Source organism: Suricata suricatta, chromosome 10 (assembly GCF_006229205.1).
Source record: "Suricata suricatta isolate VVHF042 chromosome 10, meerkat_22Aug2017_6uvM2_HiC, whole genome shotgun sequence".
Lineage (NCBI taxonomy): Eukaryota > Metazoa > Chordata > Mammalia > Carnivora > Herpestidae > Suricata > Suricata suricatta.
The window spans coordinates 91,301,251-91,324,769 of record NC_043709.1 but is presented as its reverse complement, the minus strand read 5'-3'; the positions used below and the strand labels follow the sequence as shown (position 1 = coordinate 91,324,769).

The window sequence follows — 23,519 nt, the reverse complement described above, 5'->3', positions numbered from 1 at the left end:
AACTTGCTAGAATGACTCACAGTACTCAGGGAAACACATTTACTGATTTATTATATCATAAAGAATATGACAAAGGATGCAGATGAAAAGCCAGATGAAGAGATACATAGGAGAGGTCTGGAAGAGCTCCTGTCCCATGGAGTTGGGTTGCACCACCTTATTGGCATGTAGATGTGTTGACTAACACAGACATTCTCTTAACCCTATACTTTGAGAATTCTTATGGAGACTTCATCGTGAGTCTCCATAAAGAGATTAACTCAATCTCTAGTCCCTCTCTCCTTTTTAGAGGATGGGGATTGGGGAAAAAAAAGTCCCAAGCTTCTAATCATAGCTTTACTTGGTCTGTTGGTGATCAGCCCCCATCCTGAAGCTATTCAGGATCCCACAAAGAATTGCTTCATTAGAACAAAAGCCAGCCACTCTTATCACCCAGGAAATTCAAAGGATTTTGGAGCTCTGTGTCAGGAACCTGGGGATAAAGATCAATATATATGTTGATCAACATATATAAAAGATCAATATATATGCACACATACACACACTATTAATGCACAACATCCAAATCAGAAAGAAGTAAAATGATCTGTTTGTAGATGACTTGATCATATTTCTAGAAAACCCTAAAGACTCAAAAACTAATAAACAAAAAAACCAAACATTAGAACCAAGAAATTAGCTCAGTAAAGTTTCAGAATGCAAAATCAACATACAAAAGTAAGTTGCATTTTTATACACAAATAAGAAATTACCTGAAAAGAAAATTAAGAAAAAACTTCATCCATAATAGCAACTAAAATAACGAAATACTTAGGGATAAGCATAAACAAAGAGGTGAACAATTTGTACACTGAAATTATAAAACACTGACAAAGGCAATTACAGAGACACAGGTAAGTGGAAAGACATCCCATGTTCATGAACTGAAGGAATTAATATTGTTAAAATGTCCATACTACTCAAATGATCTACAGATTCAATGTAATCCCTATCAAAATATCAATGGCATTCTTTAAAGAAATAGAAAAGCAATCCTAAAATTCATATTAAACCACATAAGAGTAAATAGCTACAGCAATCTTGAGAAAGAATGAAGTTGGAGACATCATATTTCCTGAATTGAAAATATATTGCAAAGCTATAGTAATCAAAACAGTGTGGCACTGGCATAAAACCACCTTTGTAGACCAACGGAACACAGATAATCCAGAATAAATTCATGCAACTGCCATCGGTTGATCATTGATGAGGGTGCCAAGAACATACATCTGCTTGGATGTGACACCAGAAGCACAGGCAACAAAAGCAAAAACAGACAAATGGGATTATATCAAACTAAACTGCTTCTGCATAGGTAAGGAAACAACAGAGTGAAGAGGCAACTTACAGAATGGGAGAAAATGTTTGCAAACCATAACATCTGACAAGAGGTTACTATCCAAAAATACATAAGGAACTCCTAAAACTCAATAGCAACAAATATAAAAATAAAATAAAATAACCAGATTAGAAAGAGATCAGGCTGTCATTCATCCCAGAAGTCTGCCTTTGAGTAACCGGAGACAAGATCCTCTCAGTGAACTCTGCACAGCAGAGGGGGCCAAGAGATTGGTCCTCAATCTCCCCCAGAACTGCTGGCCCAATGCAGGGAATGGCTGCATTCATTATTCAGCTTTGATGCCATATATCTCCTTATCTACAGTTGGTAGTTTTTATCTATGACAGGATAAATGGATTAAAAACACTAAATCACACCTAAAAAGTGTGGGTAAATGATCTGAATATAGAGTTCCTTTAAACAAACAAAAAAAAAGAGGCATAAAAATAGCTAGCAGGGGTGCCTGAGTGGCATCTGACAGTTAAGCATCTGACCTTGCCTCAGGTCATGATCTCACAGTTCGAGCCCCACATCGGGCTTTGCACTGACAGTGGGGACACTGCTGGCAATTCACTCTCTCCCTCTCTCTCTGCACCCCCCACTTGTGCTTTCTCTCTCAAAATAAATAAATAAATAAATTTATTTAAAAATGGCTAACAGTTATAGTTTCCCAACATTACTAATCATCAGGGAAATGCAAATCAAAATCACATTGAAATACCACTTCACATCTTTTTAAACAGCTACTACCAAAAAGTCAAGAGATAACAAGTGCGAGGAAGAATGTGGACAAAAGGGAGTGCTTGTAAACTGCTGGTGGGAATGGAAATTGGTACAGTCACGAGAAATAGTATAGAGTTTCCTCACAAAACTGTAAGTAGAAATACTTTATGGTCCAGCAGTCCCAGTTCTGGGCATATATCCAAAGGACGTGACCTCAGCATCTCAAAGAGATAGTTGCACTACCATGTTCACTGCAGCTTTAATCACAATAGCTAAGATATGGCAATGACCTAAATGTCCACTGATGGATAAAGAAAATGTGATATACACACACAAGTATATATTAAAATGTATCTGTGCATACATATACATGTGCACACACACATGTGTACACACACACACATATATGTTCATAAGTATACACACACACATATATGAATGTATGTATATGCACATATATACACACATTATTACATTATATATATATAAGTAAGTGTATAAGTGTGTATGTATATATACACACACATTGGAATATTATTCACACATGGGAAAGAAGGAAATCCTGCCATTTGCAACAGTATAGATGAACTCAGAGGATGTTATGCTGAGTGAAATAAGCCAGACACGGAAAGACAAACACATGAACTCACTGTATGTGGAATCTAAAATAGTCAAACTCATAGAGGCAGAGGGTAGAATGGTGTTTTCCAGGGACCAAGGGGTGGGGGAAATGAGCAGCTCTTGGTCCGGGAACACAAGGTCCCTGTTATGCAACATGAGCAAGTCTTGAAGATCTAATGTACAGCAATGTAAGTACGTTAACGATATGGTATTGTATACTTGTAGTGTGCTAAAAGGATAAATCTTTTAGGTGCTCTCACCACACACACACACACATACACACACACACACACACACACACACGCACACACTCACACACATGGAAAGAAAATGATAATTATGTGTGGTAATGGATATATTAACCAGCTTAATTGTGGTGATGACTTCACAATGATATACATATATCAAGACATCATGTTGTAAACCTTAAATACATATAATTCTTATTTGCCAACTACACCTCAGTAAAGCTGGGGGGGAAAACTTCAAGTTTTGAAAAATAAGTGTTAGCTAGCACTATAACTTTTCCCCAGAAGTAACACTATTTACAGTTTAAAAGTCACCAAATGTAATATGCAAATTGCTGATGAATTCAACCAAAGTTGTGGTGACCTTCCAATTTTTTTTTTTATGAAATCTGAAGCGCAGGTAACTTCAGGTAAATTGAGTGGTCCTCTAGTCCAGCTGATGATCCTGCAGCACTGAGAGTCAACCCCCCGTTGTACAGGCCTCAGGGGAGCATGGACCCCCTCAGGGCATGGTACAATCTACATTATAGCATAAGATACAAAATATTACTAGGGCCTTTGCACCTATGTGTACCCCATCCCTAAGCTATCACCCCTCCTAATTTCAGCATAGCCAGGTGATGTAGAGAAGAGCCTATGAAGAGATCGAAGCTATTGAGATATTTGTTGATCATAGCATATCAGTATGGAGATGAAAAAAATGCTGGAGAAAGGGCCATGTTGGTAGGATGGTGGATGTGGAATAGAGTGGGTTCAATGTTGGTGTCTCCTGGAGGGAGCAGAGTGGATATTCCGACTTCACAGAACTCAGCTTTGATTATCTTATGGGGTGGGGTAGGTGGTGGTGTGTGACAGAGAGGTCAGGAGGTCAGGAGTGGTATTCCCTGGAGGCTTAGTGGATGTCAGGAAGAATGAAACACCGGCTGCAGAGAGGCACATGGCCGTCACAAGGGTGATTAACCTTTGCTACAGGTCATGATCTTATATGTTGCACATTTGGTAGCCAAGCTTGGACTCCACCAGCGGTTTTCTAACTTTTAATTTGTTGCGACTGCCACTTCCTGTGGTAGCAGAAAGAGGAGACTTTCTTCTTCGTTTAATTTGGTCTGGAAATGGCAAACGTGCAAGCAAGCCAGGTCCAGCAGGTGGATGAGGTAGATACCTGCCTGGTGCTTTTAATTCAGATATGAAGATAGGAGATACCCCCAGTTCTTGGAGTCCTCCGATTACCCCATGTAAGCAGGAAAAGATTTCCAAACATGGAGACGCAAGATCATTGCCCTTCCTGGATCCTAAAACTAATAGCATGTAGATCATATCTAAAGGGAGGCAGGTTTGCTGGGAGAGTTTCAAGGGTGAAAAGCAAATAATAAAACACCTAAGTCAGCAGATTTAAAGACACAGTCCTCAACAAAACCTCTCAGAGAAGGAAGGGAAGTTACTCCATGTGGGAATAAGCTGCTTGCGTGGACCACTCTTTCATTTCTAGCAATACTTTGGGTCTCTCTTGCATGCTTCCTAATAGGCTCCCTTTCTCCCCCTCCGGCCAGGGGGGGCCCCTCATCTCTGTGTCCCACAGCAACCTGAGGGTTTCTCTGCCTTGTTTTCTCAGTGGAGATGGAAAAATGAATTTTTCAGAAAAAATTTTACCAACTAAGGGAATTAAAATATGATTTTTTTTTAAACTAAGCACAAAGTTAGAAATTCTGATCTGGATTTATTGAGGAAAAATGGCTACCGTGAAGGCTTACTTTTAACTGATGACTGAATAGACTCCTCAGATAAACTAAAACACATACCAAATGCCCAGAGCACGTAGTCACATGCACTTCTGCTCCCTGTAGTTAAGCTGTTTGCTTACCAAGGGTCTCTTGTATTTTGTCCAAATTTGCCACATTTATTTAAGAAGTTATGCCCTCAGTTAAATGTTATCTAATCTGATAAAAATATATGTGAAAAATATTAGAAACCTTAAAAGCAAATTACTAAAAAAAAAATGCTGTGGCAAAACAGCTATAAAACATTGAGGAATAACATAAAAAATATAAAAATAATCTTCCGTTAGAGACTTTGTCAATTGTCTTCAAACAGCAAACACCAAAAATAGTAGAATTTCCTCTAGGAGTTTGGTAGAGTTAAGAAAGCTGATTCAGAGCTCCATGCAGGGGACTCTGCTCAATGAAAATTCCTGGGCCTAACGTTAAACAAGTGGTAAATAAATGAAGATTAATATGCTTTGACATAAAATTAAAAATTTAAGGTATAAATATATAATTTTAAATAATTTTTAATAATTCCTGCCCTCATTGATTTTTTTTTTCCTGCACAGCAAATACTTCCTGGTCCCATTCACATGGGATAATGGAATGCCAGAAGGATTCTGTAAAACCATAAGGCTATGAGGTTTTGCTGAGGACTCAAATGGTTTTGGATATACAAACCTTCTGAGCTAAACATAGGGAAATACAAATTGCTTTATATAATAAAATGAGGAAAATTTGAAGTTCCCAGGGTCAACCCAGGAAATGGAGAGTGAGGAGGAGTGATGGTAAGAAAAGAGGGAAAGAGGAACCAGAAGATGGCAGGAGGCTGGCAGCAACATTGAAAGAAGTGGCCAGTGAGAAAGCCTAGTGTGACAGGGCTGAACTGTCAGAACAAATATGTGTAGGGGCGCCTAGGTGGCTCGGTCAGTTAAGCTGAGGTCATGATCTGACTGACAGTTGGTGAGTTCGAGCCCTGCACTGGGCTCTTGACTGACAGCGTGGAGCCCGCTTTGGGTCCTCTGTCTCCCTCTCTCTTTGCCCCTCCCCCACTCATTCTCTCTCAATCTCTCAAACATTTAAAGAAAAATAACAATGATGTCTAAAATAAATGGAAGTTGCTTGTATATTTTCTTTGAGGAAAAGATGCCGTATTTTATCCATACAACTGATATTCACTGAGCGTTCTCTCAGCTGTTTTCAGCACCGGAGCTAGAGCATGAGTGAACAAACGTCCGCTTTTGTGATAATTGTATTCTACTAGAATACAATTGATAAAACTGGGTAGCTTTTCCTTATCCTTCAGTCAGGTCTCTGCCGTACACAGCTCCCCTAATTTGTGGGGATTACGGAAGGTGCGTGGGTCTGCGTCCAGACTGATGGGGTAAGAACAGAAACAGGATGGTTAGATGATTGGCAGATGCTGGAGTCTGAAGTCAGAGATGATCACAGCCCAACACCTAAGGACTTAATGAAATACTGGGGAGGAATTTTGAACTTTCTACAAATAGGAGATTCAAAATAATCTTATCTAGATCACAAGGTAGAGCGACCCTACTGATACCTGAATCACTCTTGTAGATGAGGACTGCGTATCCAAATCTAGCACCAGTGCCTGCATGCTTCAGGCTGACCAGTGTATTTCTCCTTTCATGGAGTCTTCCCCCTTCCCCATTCTTTTTTTTTTTTTTTTGTAATAGTTTATTGTCAAATTGGTTTCCATATAACACCCAGTGCTTCTCCCCACAAGGCCCCCCCTCCATGACCATCACCCCCTTCCCCATTCTAAGAGAAACTCTGTTTAATCCTTGAGCAATGTCTTCCTCTTCCACCTCCCCAAGTCCATGTTGTTCCGTATTCCTCTGTGCTCAGGAAGGACTGGCATCGGTTGTTATATACCTGCCAGGGGAAGTTAGAAATCTTAAATTTCCTAATGACTCCTGGATTTGCTCCTCTGTCCAGGTGGCTGTGTTTATATACTATGGGAGGTAAATGCTGGAGACAGCGGTAGTGTATCTCAGTTATAATAAAGTTCTCTGTGTTCTGGAAATAGCTTGGTTTGTCTTCTATTACCGCAAACACAACAGAAGAAAAAAGGCACAGTCCATTCCCTAGGCTGCCAAAGAGGGGTTAATGGGGCTGATATTTTAATCCTGAAAAAGGAACTGTATTTTCCTACAGAGAAGTCAAATATTACTCTTGTTTTTTCTTCCTGGGGTGGCTGTAGGATTACTTCCTTATTGTTATATAGTTTAAAATAATAGCTTGGGAAAGAAGGAAAGACGACAGTGACCAAATCCCTGAAGTGTAAATTAATGAACAGAGATTGCCAGTTTCATTTATTGGTGCCTCCTTAGCAGGTAGTTGGAAAGGCAGGAAAAGCATTTAAAGAACAGAATGGTATATCTGAGATAAAGCAGAGTTCCAGGAAGTAGTTTGATATTCTTAAACAAAACCCACAAAACTTGCAGCTGGATTTTGGATCTTGTTTTGGTTATTTGCCATGCATATGAACTTGGACAGATTACCTACATTTGCTGATCTTTTTTTTTTTTTTCTCATTCTTAAAATAAATTTAATTTCTCTTCTGGCCAATAAGCCCAACCTGCGACCCTTGGAGTTTGGACGTGGACAGATGTGCCAGATGATTGATGGGGTTTGCCCAAACAATATCCACTTACCTGGTGCTGAAGAGCCATGTTGGAGGTATTCCATTCCCAGGGATACTGCCAAGCTTTGAAATGGAGAGCTTAGTTGTCATATTACTCAAATCCGTTTCTGGTTTGGCCCATGAATGCATGTTTTAGTTCAGAGGAGAACAAGGCCTGGAATGAAAAAGTGCAACAGCGCTTAGTAGAATATTAAGTCACAGATAACGTTGTCCAGTGGCCCTCTCATAGACCCCATCACAGAAAGGAGAGGGATGCTATTCCCCATGTGGTCAAAGACTGGCACCCTGCTCTGGCACCTGCAGGATCCTGCATGGCTGTGTCAGGGCCCGCCGGAGCTGTGGAAGCACCCAGAGAGGGACTTCTGTGTGTTAGCAAATGGCACCTGCCAGAAGGCAGGACCCACTGGAGACCCTCATGCACTGTGGGCCTGTAGCAGTACCCAGCACACGCTGGCTTATTGGACAATATGCGAGACGTGCCCACAACTTTTAGAAACACTCAGAGGAGCAATAATAAGTAAAAATTAAGTTACCGTTGCTGTGAATGTTGCAGATTCCAGTGTGGAGAAGTGTGGGTTAACTAAAGCGGTGTTAGGAAGTTCTTGTCACACACTCAATACTCAACAGCATTATTGTTATTCCTCTATGCCATTCTCGAAATGGCAGAGTTTAGTACTCCTACCTTTGTGCCACTTTTGTGCACAGTAGGTATTTCTCTTCTAACTTCAATTAAAACTTATTTTTAACTAGAGTGCCTGGGTGGCTCAGTCAGTTGAGCATCTGACTCTTGATTTCTGCTCCAGTCATGATCCCAGGATTGTGGGATTGAGTTCCATGTCAGGCTCTGCACTGAGCATGGAGCCTGTTAGGATTCTTTCTCTCTCTCTCTCTCTCTCTCTCTCTCTCTCTCTCCCCCCCGCTTCCTCTGTCCTCTCCCCTACTCATGCACCTTCGCTCTAAAAATAATTTTTAAAATTGCATTTAAATGAAATTAATTGAAAATTGTAAGTACATGCCAAATTTACTAATTAGAAAAGAATGGTAGTGGGAAGAAATTTCAGTTGTATCCAAGACATGATTATATAGCTACACATGATTTAGAAATTATCCCTAAAACAAATATATGGATATCTACCACAGGAACAAAAGTTTAAACCACATTTATTTAGATATACTTCCTTATTGTCTGAAGTGTATTTAAAGTGAACCCAAAGGATAAGTGTGAGGAAATGAAACAGAAGTTATAAAATATATAGTGGAAGATATTTCTTTTCATGTTGTAGATGAGGAAAAATTAATTTGTCAAATGCTTAAAATTTGGCAAAATTATTTGAAGGATGAACAAATGCCTGAGAAAATAGGATTGGATTTAATATGATAAAAAGATCAAGGAGGAAAAGTGTCTTCTTAATCTTTCAATAACGTAAAAATTAGTTGCCCAGTGACACAACATATCAAATGTATTAAATGGAACCATATTGTACACATGTATTTTTTTTAAAAAACTGCAAAGAACTGGAGCGTCTGAGTGGCCCAATCAGTTGAGTGTCTGACTCTTGATTTTGGTTCAGGTCATGATCCCAGGGTCGTGGAATCAGGCCCCACATTGGGATCCATGCTGAGCTTGGGTCCTGCTGAAGATTCTTCTCCCCTCTCCCCTGCTTGGGTGCACTCTCTCAAAAAAACAAAAACAAAAACAAAAACACAACTTCAAAGAACTTTTACAGTTTTGCTATCAGATTGAAACATCAATTTTGACTTTACAGTTGTGTGTGTGTGGTTTTTTTTTAATTTCAGAGCCAGTATTCTTTTCTCTCAGGTCTCAAACAGATCCACGTAGTGATTAAATGACCCTGATAAGGAAGGGTGTAAATACACAGTGAGAAATAAGCCAAGCCCATTTACAGCTGGCACCCACAACATCCTTGTGAACTAAAAAGCAAGAGTGTTTACAGCGTTTGCCAGAGAAACAGAAGCTGAGACAATAAAACAAAGTACAAAACTGCAGATTTGTCTGGAAAGAAAACACAATCATTCTGAAGATGTGAATGTGAAAGCCAGGAAGAACTCTTGGCAAAAATTCAGATAGCTTTAGGGTAGATTGAAACAAAACATAAGCATGAAATTAGCAGGAACGAAAACAATGACGCACAAGGTTGGAACTTTATCATGAGAAATGGAGGAAGTCCCATCAAGTTTTCGTGTCAGTCTTCTTGGTGTTATTTATGGCTGTAAAACTGGCACTCAGGATGTGTGGAAACTTGAGTTTAGTTTTAAACTAACTTGAGATACATATTTCAAATTCCCCTGGTTCAAGTTGAAGGGCTTCTGAAATGGTATACTCCGATGAAGAGAAAGAAATTCCCAAATTGGAACATATGAAACGCATGGTGAAGGATGGAGACAGTTGAGGGCTTTAGGATAGACCAACAGGGGGGAAAAAAAAAGGATGAAACTATGGAGGTCTGAGTGGAGGCCAGAGTTGGACTTCATCCAACAGTTTTGCCTCCTCTGCTGGTAAGTGTTCACTTAATTAATAAATCTCCATATGTGAGGGATGCCTGGGTGCCTCAGTCAGTTAAGCGTCCAACTTCGGCTCGGGTCATGATCTCAGTTTGTGAGTTGGAGCCCCACCAGGGTCAGGCTCTGTGCTGACAGCTCAGAGCCTGGAGCCTGCTTTGGATTCTGTGTCTCCCTCGCTCTCTGCCCCTCCCCCACTTGCACGCTGTCTCACTCTCAAAAAAATAAACATTAAATAAATATCAATCAATCTCCACATGTGAGGTGGAAAACAAACAGCATATCTATAATAGCTATTAGTGTAGTCTGGTGCCTTGATCTGTGCTGTTACAGTAGTCTTACCCACCATTGCTTTTGAGCTATTAACACCAATGTCAACAAAAGAGAAAAGAAGAAAGACAAATGACATCTTAGTATTCTTATGAGAATAGTTGTGCCTTTGCTGACCCCTTCAAGTGTCTGGTGGGCCCTCACCCCAATGCACCAGACCTTGAGAACCACCACTCTGCGCGGTAATCATCCTGCCATGTTGCAGGTCTCACCTCCTACCACCTTCTGCCTCGGTGAGAAAGTTCCACCCAATTAAGGGTGTTGTATTAGCTGTTCCTTCGCCTCCAACTCTCCCTAGCACAGTGTCCTTACTGTCATCAGATTTCTGCTCAAATGCCACTTCCTAGAGGCATTTCTTTTGATTGCTCAGTTTAAAAAACACCTCTTTCCCCTACTCATTCTCTACTACATCATTGTTTTATTTTCTTTATAAAAGTTATCATTTAATACTATCTTGTTAATTAATTAAGTCCCCTCCATTAGAATTTAAGTTCTATGAATTCAAGGAATAAACTCATTTCTGTATCCTCATCTCCTAAAACAATGTAGTTAGAATTCACTAAATATTTATTAAATAAATGGATGTTTAAAAGGATCTTGATGAATTAAAAGAAAAGGTGGATTTGGCAGTAATTTGAAAAGTGTGAAGTCTTATATGGTGGTTTACTATAGTTTTCAGCATTAATTTCCTGATGACCATAATCTCCTGAAAATTATCTCCAATTTTTAAATATTATTATAATCGGAGTTTAATATGGTCTCTAAACTAATATAGAACTTGTGTCCTTTTCTTTTCCCCTTCTCATTATTACACTTGAGTGAAGTGCAAAATATTTGAGGATTTAGATAAAGAAGCTAGAAAGACAGTTGATATAATTCTTCTTACTTAAAAAAAAATAAAATGTAGTTTCTTCCATAGCGTCTTTAGGGGACAGTGTAAAGGTTAAAAACTATGAACATGCTCAACTTGGGGATTTTTGAAATCTTTATAATAATGAGACTTCTTATTCGGGAACATGGCAAGTCTGTCCCTTTACTTAACATCTTTACTGATGTATCTAAATGAAGTTTTACAATTATATATATAAGAATACTGTACATTATTTATAAGAATTATCCATAACTCCTATATATTTATACATGTTTGTTATTATAAGTAAATTATAAGTTTTTAATGTTTATTTATTTTTGAGAGAGAGAGACAAAGTGTGAGCAGAGGAGGGGAGGGGCAGAGAAAGGAAGACAGAATCCGAAGCAGGCTCCAGGCTCCGAGCTGTCAGCACATGGGACCCAACATGGGGCTTGAACTCACAGACCGAGAGATCGTGACCTGAGCCAAAGTTGGAGACTCAACTGACTGAGTCACCCAGGCGCCCTTAAGCTGTATTTTTTTAAATCTATAATTGTTTATGGACAGAAATGAAAAGGTGTTTATATTGATCTTGTATCTGATAATGTGTTAAACTCTTTTTTACATACTAATAATGTAGTAGATAAAATAAATTTTCAGTATACAAAAACACTGTTTGCTAAATATTTTTCTCTTCTTTTTTTAAATGTTTATTTATTTTGAGAAAGAGAAAAGAGAGACAAATCAGGGAGAGGCAGAAATAGAGGGAGACAGAGAATCCCAAACAGGCTCCGCGCTGTCAGTACAGAGCCCAGTGCAGCAAACCATGAGGTCATAACCTAAGCTGAAACCAAGAATCAGAGGCTTAACCGCTTAACCGATTGAGCCTCTTTATTGTGTTGTTTTAAACAGTAGGGAGACTGCATTTTAGTTTGCTTAGGTGGGAAGGTAAGACAGTTTTTATATTATTTCCCCTCCTTTCTTCTTTCCTGTTTTGACCTAACAGTATATATCTTATTATGTTTCTTATTTTAAAGATGATGCTTTTTAAAATTTTACCATTGGGGCACCTGGATGGCTCAGTTGGTTAGGCGTCTGAGTTCGGCTCAGGTCATGATCTCGCACTTTGTCAGTTTGAGCCCCACGTTAGGCTCTGTGCTGACAGCTCAGAGCCTGGAGCCTGTTTCAGATTCTGTGTCTTCCCCCTCTCTCTGCCCCTCCCATGCTGATGCTCTGCCTCTATCTCTCAATAATAAACAAAAATTAAAAAAAAATGTTTACCATTAAGTGTGATGCTCACTCTAAGGGTTTTGGTTTTGGTGTTGTTTTATTCAGATTCTCTTATAAGTGATATTTCCTTCTATTTCAAGTTTTCTAAGATTTTGATCATAAAAGAATGCTTTAATTGTATCATTTTTCTGCATCTGCTGTATTGTTTTTCTGCATCTACTGAAATGATCAAAAGCAAGGCTTTCTACTTTTATTTTTATTTACTTATTTGTGTTTTTTAAGAGAGAGAGAGCATGCAGGAGAGGGGCAGAGGGGGAGGAAGAGAGAGAGGCAGAGACAGAGACAGAGACACAGAGAGAGAAAGAAAGAGAGAGAGAGTGAGAGAGAGAGAGAGAGAGAGAGAGAGAGAGAGAGAGAAAGAACACATCCCAAGCTCCATGCTGAACATGGAGCCCGACATGTGACCTGATTCCATGACTCTGGGATCATGACCTTGTTGTACCCAGATTTTAATATCGCCCCCCAAAACCAGAGACCGCCAGGGAGGCCGAAGCACGCATGCAAAGGCAAAGGGCTTTATTAGGAATTTAGGGCTGGCCAGCCTAAACTCGGGCTCACAGACTTCAACAACACACTGGATCCACGTGGAGCGAGCCCCGAACATGGCGGGGCAGGGCCTTTTATGCGTTTGGGAAGGGGGAGTTACAGGAAATTGTGACACGGGTACAGGGGTCCAATCAATATAGCATCACATCATTGACAGTAACTTTAACCAATTACAGAGTGGACCCAGGACCCTCAGGTAGGGCGTGACTAGTCTTAACCTCCATCTTTAGGCCCGCCCCCAGAAATGTTAATGGTGTTAGCTGGCCTTCAAGGTCAGAGGGGAAACCTGCATCAGACCTGCATCCTTACAACCTGAGCCGAAATCAAGAGTCCAACACTCAACTGACTGAGCCACCCAGGTGCTCTTACTTTTATTTTTTAATGAGAACATTATATTAGCATATTTTGTCATGCATTCTTCAAATTTACCCCACTGGGTCATGATATATTTATTTTCTTATTTATATATTGTTAGGTTTGTTTGCTAATATTTATTTGGATTTGGATTTTTGCAGTACATCTTGAATGATATTGGTCTGTAATTTACCTTCATAATATAAGAAAGGACTGCCTTTGTTTGGTTTGGGATGCCAAGATTATACTAATCTTATAACATGCATTGAAGAGTATTGTTTCTTTTTCTATTCTTTGAGGTCGTATAAAAGACCGGAATGATCTGTTTTTAAATGTTCATGGAGGGTGTTTTGTAAAACAAATACAAAAATTTAAAAATCACAAAGGGAAAGCTAGTTTTTCCTCCCGCATTAGAATTAAGAACTTCTGTTCATCAAGTACACTACAAAGAGACTGAAAATACAACTAAGAAAAATAAGTGTATTATGCGTAATTGCAAACGGTTCTACAAATCAATAAGAAATAAGCAATGAAATATAAGAAGATCTATATGACTTTATTCTAATCAGTGTCCCCCCTCTATTCTGTTCCATCTACCTTGCACAGGTGAGAATTTTTATTAATTTCACTTTAATCATTCCAGATTTTTAAATGCATCGATGCATATACATATTCCTATATAACCTTCTTTCTCATCTACCAACATTACATAATGGTAAAAATCCTAGAAGTACTCCACGTCTGTGCATAGAGATCTTCTTCAGTCTTTTATTTTTTAAATAGCTGCACAGTATTTCATCCTATAGATTTTTCATCTATATAGGCAGCCTTCTATGTTTTGAACAATGGATTTTCCCCAATCTTTGACTATTAAAAATACTGGTACAAGGAACAGCCTTATACACATGTTATTGTACAGCTGGATCAGTGCTTATGAGAAAGAGATATTCAGAAGGGAGATATTTGGACAAAAAGTAAATACAAAGCATAGTTTTAGGGAACATTGCTAGATTACTCATAGTTTGTGAGAATACCTAGTTCTTCACAGATCCTCATATAGAATCTGTTGTTCAGCTTTTACACTTTAGGTTAACAGGTGAGAAATCATATTTTGTTAGAGTTCTAATTACCTTGTTCTTATTAAGAATTATGTTAAGAATCTTTTTAGAAGTTTAAAGATAATTTTCACCAGCTAGACAATTTTAGGGTGACAGTACTTTGAAGATGTAATCTGCTGTCTTCTGGCTTCCACTGATTCTGCCAAGAAGTCCTCTGTCTAACCCTGATTCTTTGTTATTTTCTTTCTAAAGGTTTTTAAAAATTGTCTTTTTATCTTTAGGGTTCCACACTTCTACCACAAAGCTCTAGGTTATTTCCTTTTATTTTTTTTATTTGGGATTTACTGATAATTCTGATCATGAAGACTGGTTTCTTGGATAATTTCTGGATAGTGCTATTAGCTCTTCAAAGATTCTCATTCTCTCCATTCTTCCCTTTTTAAAGTCTACTAGAGGTTTATCTTCTCATTTTACCTTCTATGGTTCCTTTTTTCTTTTGAAAAAGAGAGAAAGAGAGAGAGGACGAGTAGAGGAAGGGCAGAGCGGGGGAGAGGGAGAGAGAATCTCAAGCACACTCAATCTCAACCTTGCAACCGTGAGATCATGACCTGAGCTGAAATCAAGAGTCGACACCCCACCCCCAGGCACCCCTACCTTCTATGATTCTTAATATCTCTCTCCTATTGTTTGATATTTCCATATCTGTGCTGCATTTTGGATAGTTTCTTCAGATTTATCTTCTAGCTCTCCAAATCTTCTTTTAGCTATTCCAAAGAAATGCTTAAACTGTCCTTTGAATTTAAGTTTAGAAGCTATATTTTTAATTTTTATATGTTTTAGCTCCCCCCCGTAATTTACTAAGGTTTGATAGTATATGTTATCTTTACCATGCTTTCAAACCCTTTTATTATTTTAACATAATACATTCACTTATCACATGTTCTGTAACTGCTAAATCCACTATCTTAAACTTTATGGCCTAATTCTACCAATTGTTTCTTCTGACCCTTGTTGATGTGGTTTGTATTTTTGTGTGTGGTTAGTGATTTTCTACTGGTATCTCACTGATGGTGGGAAATTTGTCTCTAAAACTTTGTTGAGGCTTATATAGGAAGCGTATTAACCTAGAGATTATTTTGCATTTTCTTCTCGCAGGTGTCTTAGAGGCACTACTAATCTGGAACATATTTAAAAAGCATTCTTACATTATTTTTATTTTTTTAATTAGACTTTTTTATTTTGAGGCAATTGAAGATTCATAAGCAGTCATAAGAAATAATACAGAGAGGTCCATTGGTCACTTTACCCAGTTTATCCAGTGGTTCTAAAACGATGTAGAGTATCACAACCTGGATATTGATACTGAGGCAGTCAAAATATAACATTTCTATCATAACAAGGATCCTTTAAGGTGCCCATTTATAGCCATTTCCGCTTCCCTCCCACCACCTCACCTCTACCCCATGCTAACCTCTAATACCCACTAATATGTTCTTAGCTTTTATATTTGTTATCTCAAGTGTGTTATGTAAGTGGAGATATACAGTATACAAGCTTTGGGGATTATTTTTTCAGTCAGCATAATGTTCTGGAGATTTCCACAGGCTGTTGTGTACATTAGTTTATTCTTTTTACTGCTGAACATGGTATAGTACCATACTTTGCTTAACCATTTGTCTGTAAAGATATCTGCATTGCTCCAGTTTTAAACTATCACAAGAAAAGCTGCTATCACGTACAGGTTTTTGTGTGCTTATCAATATTCATTTCTCTGGCTTAAATGTCAATGAGTACAACTGCTGGGTAGCACAGTAGTTGCATATTTTGTTTTGTAAGAAACTCCCAAGCTGTTTCTAGAATGGCTATACCACTTTATACTTCCATCAACAATATATTAGTGATCCAATTTCTCTACATCCTCACCAGCACTTAGTGTTGTCACTATTTTTAGTTTTAGCCATTCTAACTGGTATGTAGTAACAGCTCATTGTTGCTTTAATTTTCATCTCTCTAATAGCTACTGATGGTGAACATATTTTCATATGTAAATTTTCTATTTGCATATCTTCTTTGGTGAAATGTCTGTTCATGTCTTTTGCCCATGATCTAATTGTATTATCTATAATTTTATAGTTGAATTTTGAGAGTTCCTTATATATTACATATTACTCTTCTGTCAAATATGTGGTTTGAAAATATTTTTCCCATTCTGTAGCTTTTTCCTTTCATCCTCTTTAAAAGGATCTTTAACAGAAGAAGTTTTAAACTCGCTTAAGTCCAGTTTATGGAATTTTCCTTTTATGGATAACACTTGGTGTTGCATCTAAGATCTCTTTGCCGAGCTGTAGATCCCAAAGATTTTCCCTTAAGTTTTTTTTTTCTAGTAGTGTTATACTTTTAAATTTATGCTTAAGTTGATGATCCATTTTGAGTTAATTTTTTTCATAAGTGCCACTGAGAAAGAGGGTCATGATGTTCGTTCATTCATTTGCCTGAGATTGTCCACTTGTTCCCATACCATTTGTTGAAAAGGCTATCTTTCCTTCATTGTATTGCTTTTGCATTCTTGCCAAAAACCATATTTGTGTAGGTTTATTTCTGGATTCTCTGTTTGGTTGTAGTGATGGATGGATTTATCTTTCTGCCTATGACAAACAGTCATGATGACTGCACTTATACAGTAAATCTTGAAATTTCACAGACTGCTTCTTCCTCCCTTTTTTCTTTTTTTAAAATTGTCTTAGCTGTTGTAGTTCTTTTATCTTTCTACATAAAATGTAAAGTAATAGTGTTTATGCCTTCAAAAAATCTTGCTAAACTTTTGATAGAAATTGCACGAAACCTGTCTTTCAGGTTTGAGGAGAACTGGTACTTTTAAGATGTTGCATTTTCCAATCCATGAATATGATATATCTCTCCATTTATTTAGATCTTACTTGATTTCTTTCATTAGAGTTTTATAGTTTTCAGCCTACAAGTAACATGTGTTAGATTTACACCAAAGTCTTTGTTGCATGATTATAAGCAGTATTGTAATTAAAGTTTAATCCATCTTTTTCTCTTCACCTTTCAGAGTCTTCTTTTGCTTGTTTTATATATAATGTCCACGGTTTTTGGTGTACTTACCAGGAGAAATAAGTACAAGTACATTCTATCCTATCTTCCTGAAAGTAAAAGTCTACCATTGAATTTTGTCTGTAATTTTCTTCTTTTACACCAGGACTATATTGGTTTCCAGATCCTTAGTTCATAGCTTGCCTAGGTGGGAAGACCAGATAATTTTTCCTCCCTGGGCCAGCTCATTTTTATACAGCACTCAATTAACTGAGCAATAAACAGTTAATGACCTGATATGGCAGGAGCTGCCATCCAATTTTGTGAGGGGAAAAAGGAAGGTGGTTAGCCTTAAGTGGTGTTTTCAGCCCAGTGCAAAGCTGTTCTGTGTGTATGAGCATTAAAAAGAAAGGGAATAAATAACGAAAGTGTACAATACATATTTATCTGTGTGCCTTCTGTACATTAAGGAAGGAGCGCTTGAATTGTGAATAATGCAAGTCTCTTCTTTTGTCAAGAAATTCTATTATTTAGTCTAATTTAGATATGAAACAGAAAACACATTTTATATCAACAGGATAACAATAATGCAACAACTAGAAGATGAAAGGAAAAGCAAGACAACTTCATACTTAGCTATCTAAGCTTCTGATTTTCCAGAGTCAAATTAAGGTAAGTGATGGAAGCTTTGATTTCACAGCAAAATGTGTTGTGGAAAGTTACTTACATAATTCATATCTAGAATTACTTATTAACTGTCAAAACAACTTTGTCAAGGCAAGAATAAACCTAGCTTAGTTAATGTAAAAAAATTGATGAATTCATAACAACACAAATTAATATACTGAAATGAGATACCAATTAGAGGTTAGCTCATGAAAATACTTAATACATAATAAATTGCCACATAGGCAAAAAGTATCTCATTTTCACTGTAACACGGCACACTTTCTTTCTCTCTCTGTTGGCAGCAGAAGAAAGCTGAAGAGGATGTGGTAACAGTAAATATCATAAAAAATATAAGAGAAAGATTGCTGGGAAGATTCCCATCTGCTGGGAGAAGGAAGAAAATGGCAGAATTTTAAAAGCAACCATTTAAACTTGATCTCTCTGTGGCTAAAGATACCTATAATGACCTTAAGTCCCTTCCTTTCCCCTCCCAGAGCCATAATGTATTCCGGTATCTGCTAATCCTGCACAGGAGCTTCTGGGGAAGCCTGGCTCCTCCCCAGCTCCAGGAGTGACCCCTGCGTAGCTGATCCAGCTGTGGTAGTTCCATTGCCTTTGTTATCATTACTGGAGGCACGGCCATGTGATATAATCCTGGCCAATGAGTGCTGGAGTCCGGCTCCAGCAGGTCCAGGGGTCCCTGAAAGGATGACCGGTGTCGGCACGAGAGTGATGAGAGACCCACAGGTTTCTTTCTTGATCACCAGGCAGGCGTCTCTGCTCTGCCTGCTCTGGTGTCTTTTTTTATTGATCAAGCAATAACATGACATCAGAAAATAGAAATTGTTTACAGTGACTAATTCATCTTAGTGACTAATTCTTAGTGATAAGATGTGTTACTCATTGGAAGTGATGACATTAGAAAAATAGAAAATTTTTTATCACGACTAATTTTTTATGATAAGATGCTTTAATCATTGAAAGTATACAGAGAACTATGTCATTCATTTTTTCATCACTCCCTAAGATTAAGAAAGTGACAAGCCTACCTCATTTTGTACAGGTTGGATTTTTGCCAACAATTATGACTTTGTTTTTGATTAATAAATTACAACCAAGTCATGTAACGCACTTACAGTGATGTTGAGCAAATCCCACAACCAAGAACATAACAGGATGTCTTTAGCAAAAAACAAGATGATATACATATCATTTAAGCCAACGAAGCTAAGATGAAAACGTGGGTCAAGCTATACACAGATAGGCCAGGAGCCATTATATTAGGCTTACAAACCACCAGAATGCTTGTTAACAAGTTGTTTGAGAAAGCCCTTTTTTTTGATGTAAGCACAATGGGGGCGCTATGTGTGTTGGCGTTGGACCTGGGTTTCTCACATCCTTATCCATCCTTATAACTGAAGTCATCACAACATAGAATGTAGAACTTGGGAAGGCACTATGTTCTGTCCTTGTTTTCCACTTCTAATCTCCAGTTTACGCTCCAGTCTTCAGACCAGAGTCAAATGGACTATGTTTTTGACTTTGTAATTATTTCTTATCTCCAAATTAGGCTCCCTTTCTCCAGGCCAGACTCAAATGCAATTTTTGTGTTTTTATCCCTTTAAGTCTATGTTTTGGGTCTGCAAGGCTCATTAGAAGGGCCTTTTGTCAAATATTTATAATGTTAGGTCTAAAATCTCTTATGCAGGGACAAAAAAATGTTTTTTCTTATGGGGTAACTGTGTGGGGAATATCGGTCTGATTTGGAATGCTGTAAGGCCTAATTAATGACAACAGACTTATTTTCAACATGAGCAGCAGTAGTAGAAGGAGATACCAGCTTTGCCTCTCTTGTCAGGAGCTGTGCAAACGTCTGCCATTTCCTCACTGTGACTGTGTCATTCAGTAAGGCTGATGAGCTATGCTATGTGGGGAGGTCTTTCAGGGACCTCTCAAAAGTTTTCTTTGCTCTTAAAGAAGAGTTAGGAGGGTAATGATGGTCTCTTTCTGCCCCTGGACATAAAGCTTTCCAGGCGACATACCTGGACCTGCAGCAGCCATCTCACCACTGCCTGAGATGAAGCCAGTACCGAGGATGCCCCAGAGCCACTGTCCCCAGCGCCACTATACCTTCGTAGGTCATGCTATGTAAGGTGTTTACTTCCTTATTGTTTAAGATACTTTGACTTGGGTGTTCTTACCACTTGATTCAGTCTCCAAACCTACTTTGCTTAAATACAGGAGGCTATGGTATATGCAACAAATAAATCAGCTATAGGCAGAGGAACCAGTAGGTGAGGAAAGAGAACACTATGTAACTGCTAGAGAGCAATAACACTGGGAAACTCTTTCTTGGTGGAAGAATATTATGTTGCTTTATTCCTTTTTAACTTAAGTTTTTAATCTTCTAGAACCTCCTCTTCATTTATTCAGCCATCCACTCATGAATTCATTCATTCACTCACTCACTCATCCATTATCCATTCAATATATTGCAACACCAAGAAAGATCTTGGTGGTCATTACCACATCTTAAATAATTCTCAGAATGTTCAAACTCTTCTTATTTTCCAGGGTCAGGAAAAAAGGGACCATGGACACATAAACCTCATTTTCTAAAATGATTTCCCCATATTTTTCTCCAAATCAAAAAAGGATATATTTTCCATCTTAAGAAAGAATCTGGGCACTGGGGTAACATAGTTGGTGAAGTGCCCAACTGTTGATTTTGGCTCAGGTCATGATCTCATGAGTTCAAGCCCCATATCAGGCTCTGTACTGAAGGTGTGGAGCAGGCTTGGGATTCTGTGTCCCTCTCTGAGCCCCTCTCCTGCTCACTGCCTATCTCTCTATCTCTCAAAAATAAATAAACTTATAAAAATAAATGAAATGTCCTATTAATCAGGAAAATATATGTAACATATGGTCCACATGGCTTTTGATATGGACAAAACTGGGCATGGAGCAAAGACTTGCATCTCACTCAAAGTGAGGTTATGTTTCTTACCTGGAGTGCTGACAATCACATATCTTCCTCTCACTCTCCCACATCTAACAGATTCTAATTTTCCAGGTCCTCCAGAGTTAATGATGGCACATCTGAAGAGAAAAAAGTTATATTCAGGCTTGATTTTGCTAGTGTGATCAAAGAAATCACATAAATTAAATTCAAAATCAATGAAGTTTCAATAAAATGTCTTGGACTTAGATGTTCTGTTCTTTCCTTATCTGGTAGGTAGAAAGCAATGACTGAATTCATAAGTTAATGTGAATATTATGGCAATTTTATAGTCATCATTGGTTTCTGGCATTGATAGCTTCACTTTTCTCCAGGTGTGTTTTCTAAATGATGTCCATTGTCTTCATTTCTTTGGTAAGTTATTTTACTAAGAAAAAAAAAATCACTGATATGTTACTTTGAAACACCTTTCTATACATAAATGTATTATTTCTACAAAATTATCAGATGTTATTTTGTAGCATGAATTTTTACATAATGAACTCAATAATAAACACGTAGTTTATTCTAAATTCCCTAATAAACTTCCTTTTGCAGTTTGGGGCAATTATATTAAGTGTATAGAATAACCTATAATAATTTGTATGTTTATAGTATCAGATATTTTTTTTTTAAATCAAGGTATGTCATTTAAAGTATTCAAATCATTCAAGTATCTGAACGTTCCTAGGTTGGTATAGTTTTTAGTTGATGTCCCTCCATAATTTAATTTTTAAAAATCCATGTTCAATACATTTTATATTAATTTTCTGCCAAGCATTAAAATTATATGTGGCTGTTGAAAATGGGATTTTTCTCTTTTATTATGTTTTTGTTATATGTTCCAATTGATTATTGTTTATATACAGCATACTACTTTTTGTATTTTAATTTTTAGCAAGTCACAAATTGAATTATCTGATTTTTCTCAATTGTTTTTCATTTGATTCCTTTGGTTTTGTAGATTTACGATGACCTCATCCGAAAAACTACTTTTCCCTCTTCCTTGCAGAATTTTATGTCTCTAATTTATATTACCTGGATAATTGCATAGGCTAGTAATTTCAGGCACTGTTAAGTAACAAATGGTGATTTAAGTAATGTGTATTTTGTTTTATTTAAACTTTAGACTAAGAGAAAAATTTTAAGATAGCAAGAGAAAAAAATCCTCACATACAAGGGAACCCCCAGAGAGCTTTTCAGTGGATTTCTCTGCAGCAACCTCTCAGACGAGGAAAGAATGGGATGATACAACCAAAGTGCTGAAAGAAAAAAACCTGCCAGACAAGAATAGTTTACCTGGCAAAGCTGTCCTTCAAAAATGAAGGAGAGATAAAGACTCTTGAGACACACAAAAAATGGGAGAATTTATGACCACTAGGCCAGCCTTACAAGAAATACTCAAAGGAGTCCTTAAAGCTGAAATACAAGACACATTGGTAGAGGTAAATATAACATTAAATTTAGAATATTTTAATACTGTAATATGATGGTATGTTAATCACGGAACTTTAGTATGAAGATTAAAAAACAAAAGTATTAACAATAACTATACCTACAGAAACTTGTTAATGGACACACAATATAAAAAGATGTAAGTTATGACAACAAAAACACAAAATATGAAAGGGGAAGTAAAAGAGTAGAATTGTTGTAAGTAATAAAAATTACATTATTACAAGCTTAAAATAGACTATTTTATCTACGTTATATTTTGATGTTAAAATGATATGTAAGCCCTATGAAAATCACAAAGCAAAAACCCACAGCAGGTACACAAAAGATAAAGAGAAGATAATAAAAGCATACTGCTCCGGAAAATCATCAATTCACAAAGAATGACAGGAAGAAAAAACAAAGAAACAAAAGAACTGGAAAACTAATAAGATGTCACTAGTAAGTCCTTACAAATCAATAATTACTTTAAATGTAAATGGACTGGTTTCTCTAATCCAAAGAGTGGCTAAAAAGATTACAACGACAAAAAAAGACAAACTATATTCTGCCTATAAGAGACTCACTTCAGCTTTATAAACACAGAGACTCAAAGCGAAAGGATGGAAAAAAAATTCCATATAAATAGAAACCAAGAGAACAGAGGTGGCTATACTTCTATTAGACAAAAGAGACTCTAGGTCAAAAACTCAAACAAGAGATAAAGGTCACTGTATAATGATAAACAGGTCAATTCAGTAAGGAGACTTGACAACTGTAAACATATATGCACACAACATTGGAACACCTAAGTATATTAAGCAAATGCCAACAGATTTGAAGGGAGAAGTCACCAACAATACAGTAAATGTAGGGGACTTGAACACCCCACATTCAGTAATGAATAGATCACCCAGGCAGAAAATTAATAAGGAGTCATTGGACTTGAACTATACTTTAGACCAAATGAACCTAAAAGACAAATATAGGAGAGTCCATCCAACAGCATTCTCCA

At 37.5% G+C, this 23,519-nt stretch overlaps 1 protein-coding gene across 1 annotated transcript in view; it reads right to left on the bottom strand.

Annotated features, from left to right (window-relative positions):
* Positions 1-23,519, bottom strand: part of GUCY2C (guanylate cyclase 2C) — a 113,818-nt gene that overhangs the window by 72,580 nt on the left and 17,719 nt on the right. The window contains exons 2-3 of the mRNA XM_029955695.1: positions 21,080-21,171; positions 7,412-7,555 (exon numbers count right to left, since the gene is read on the bottom strand). Of these exons, the coding sequence (XP_029811555.1) occupies positions 7,412-7,445 (34 nt within the window). The 5' untranslated portion in view covers positions 7,446-7,555; positions 21,080-21,171. The remainder of the gene's footprint in view (positions 1-7,411; positions 7,556-21,079; positions 21,172-23,519) is intronic.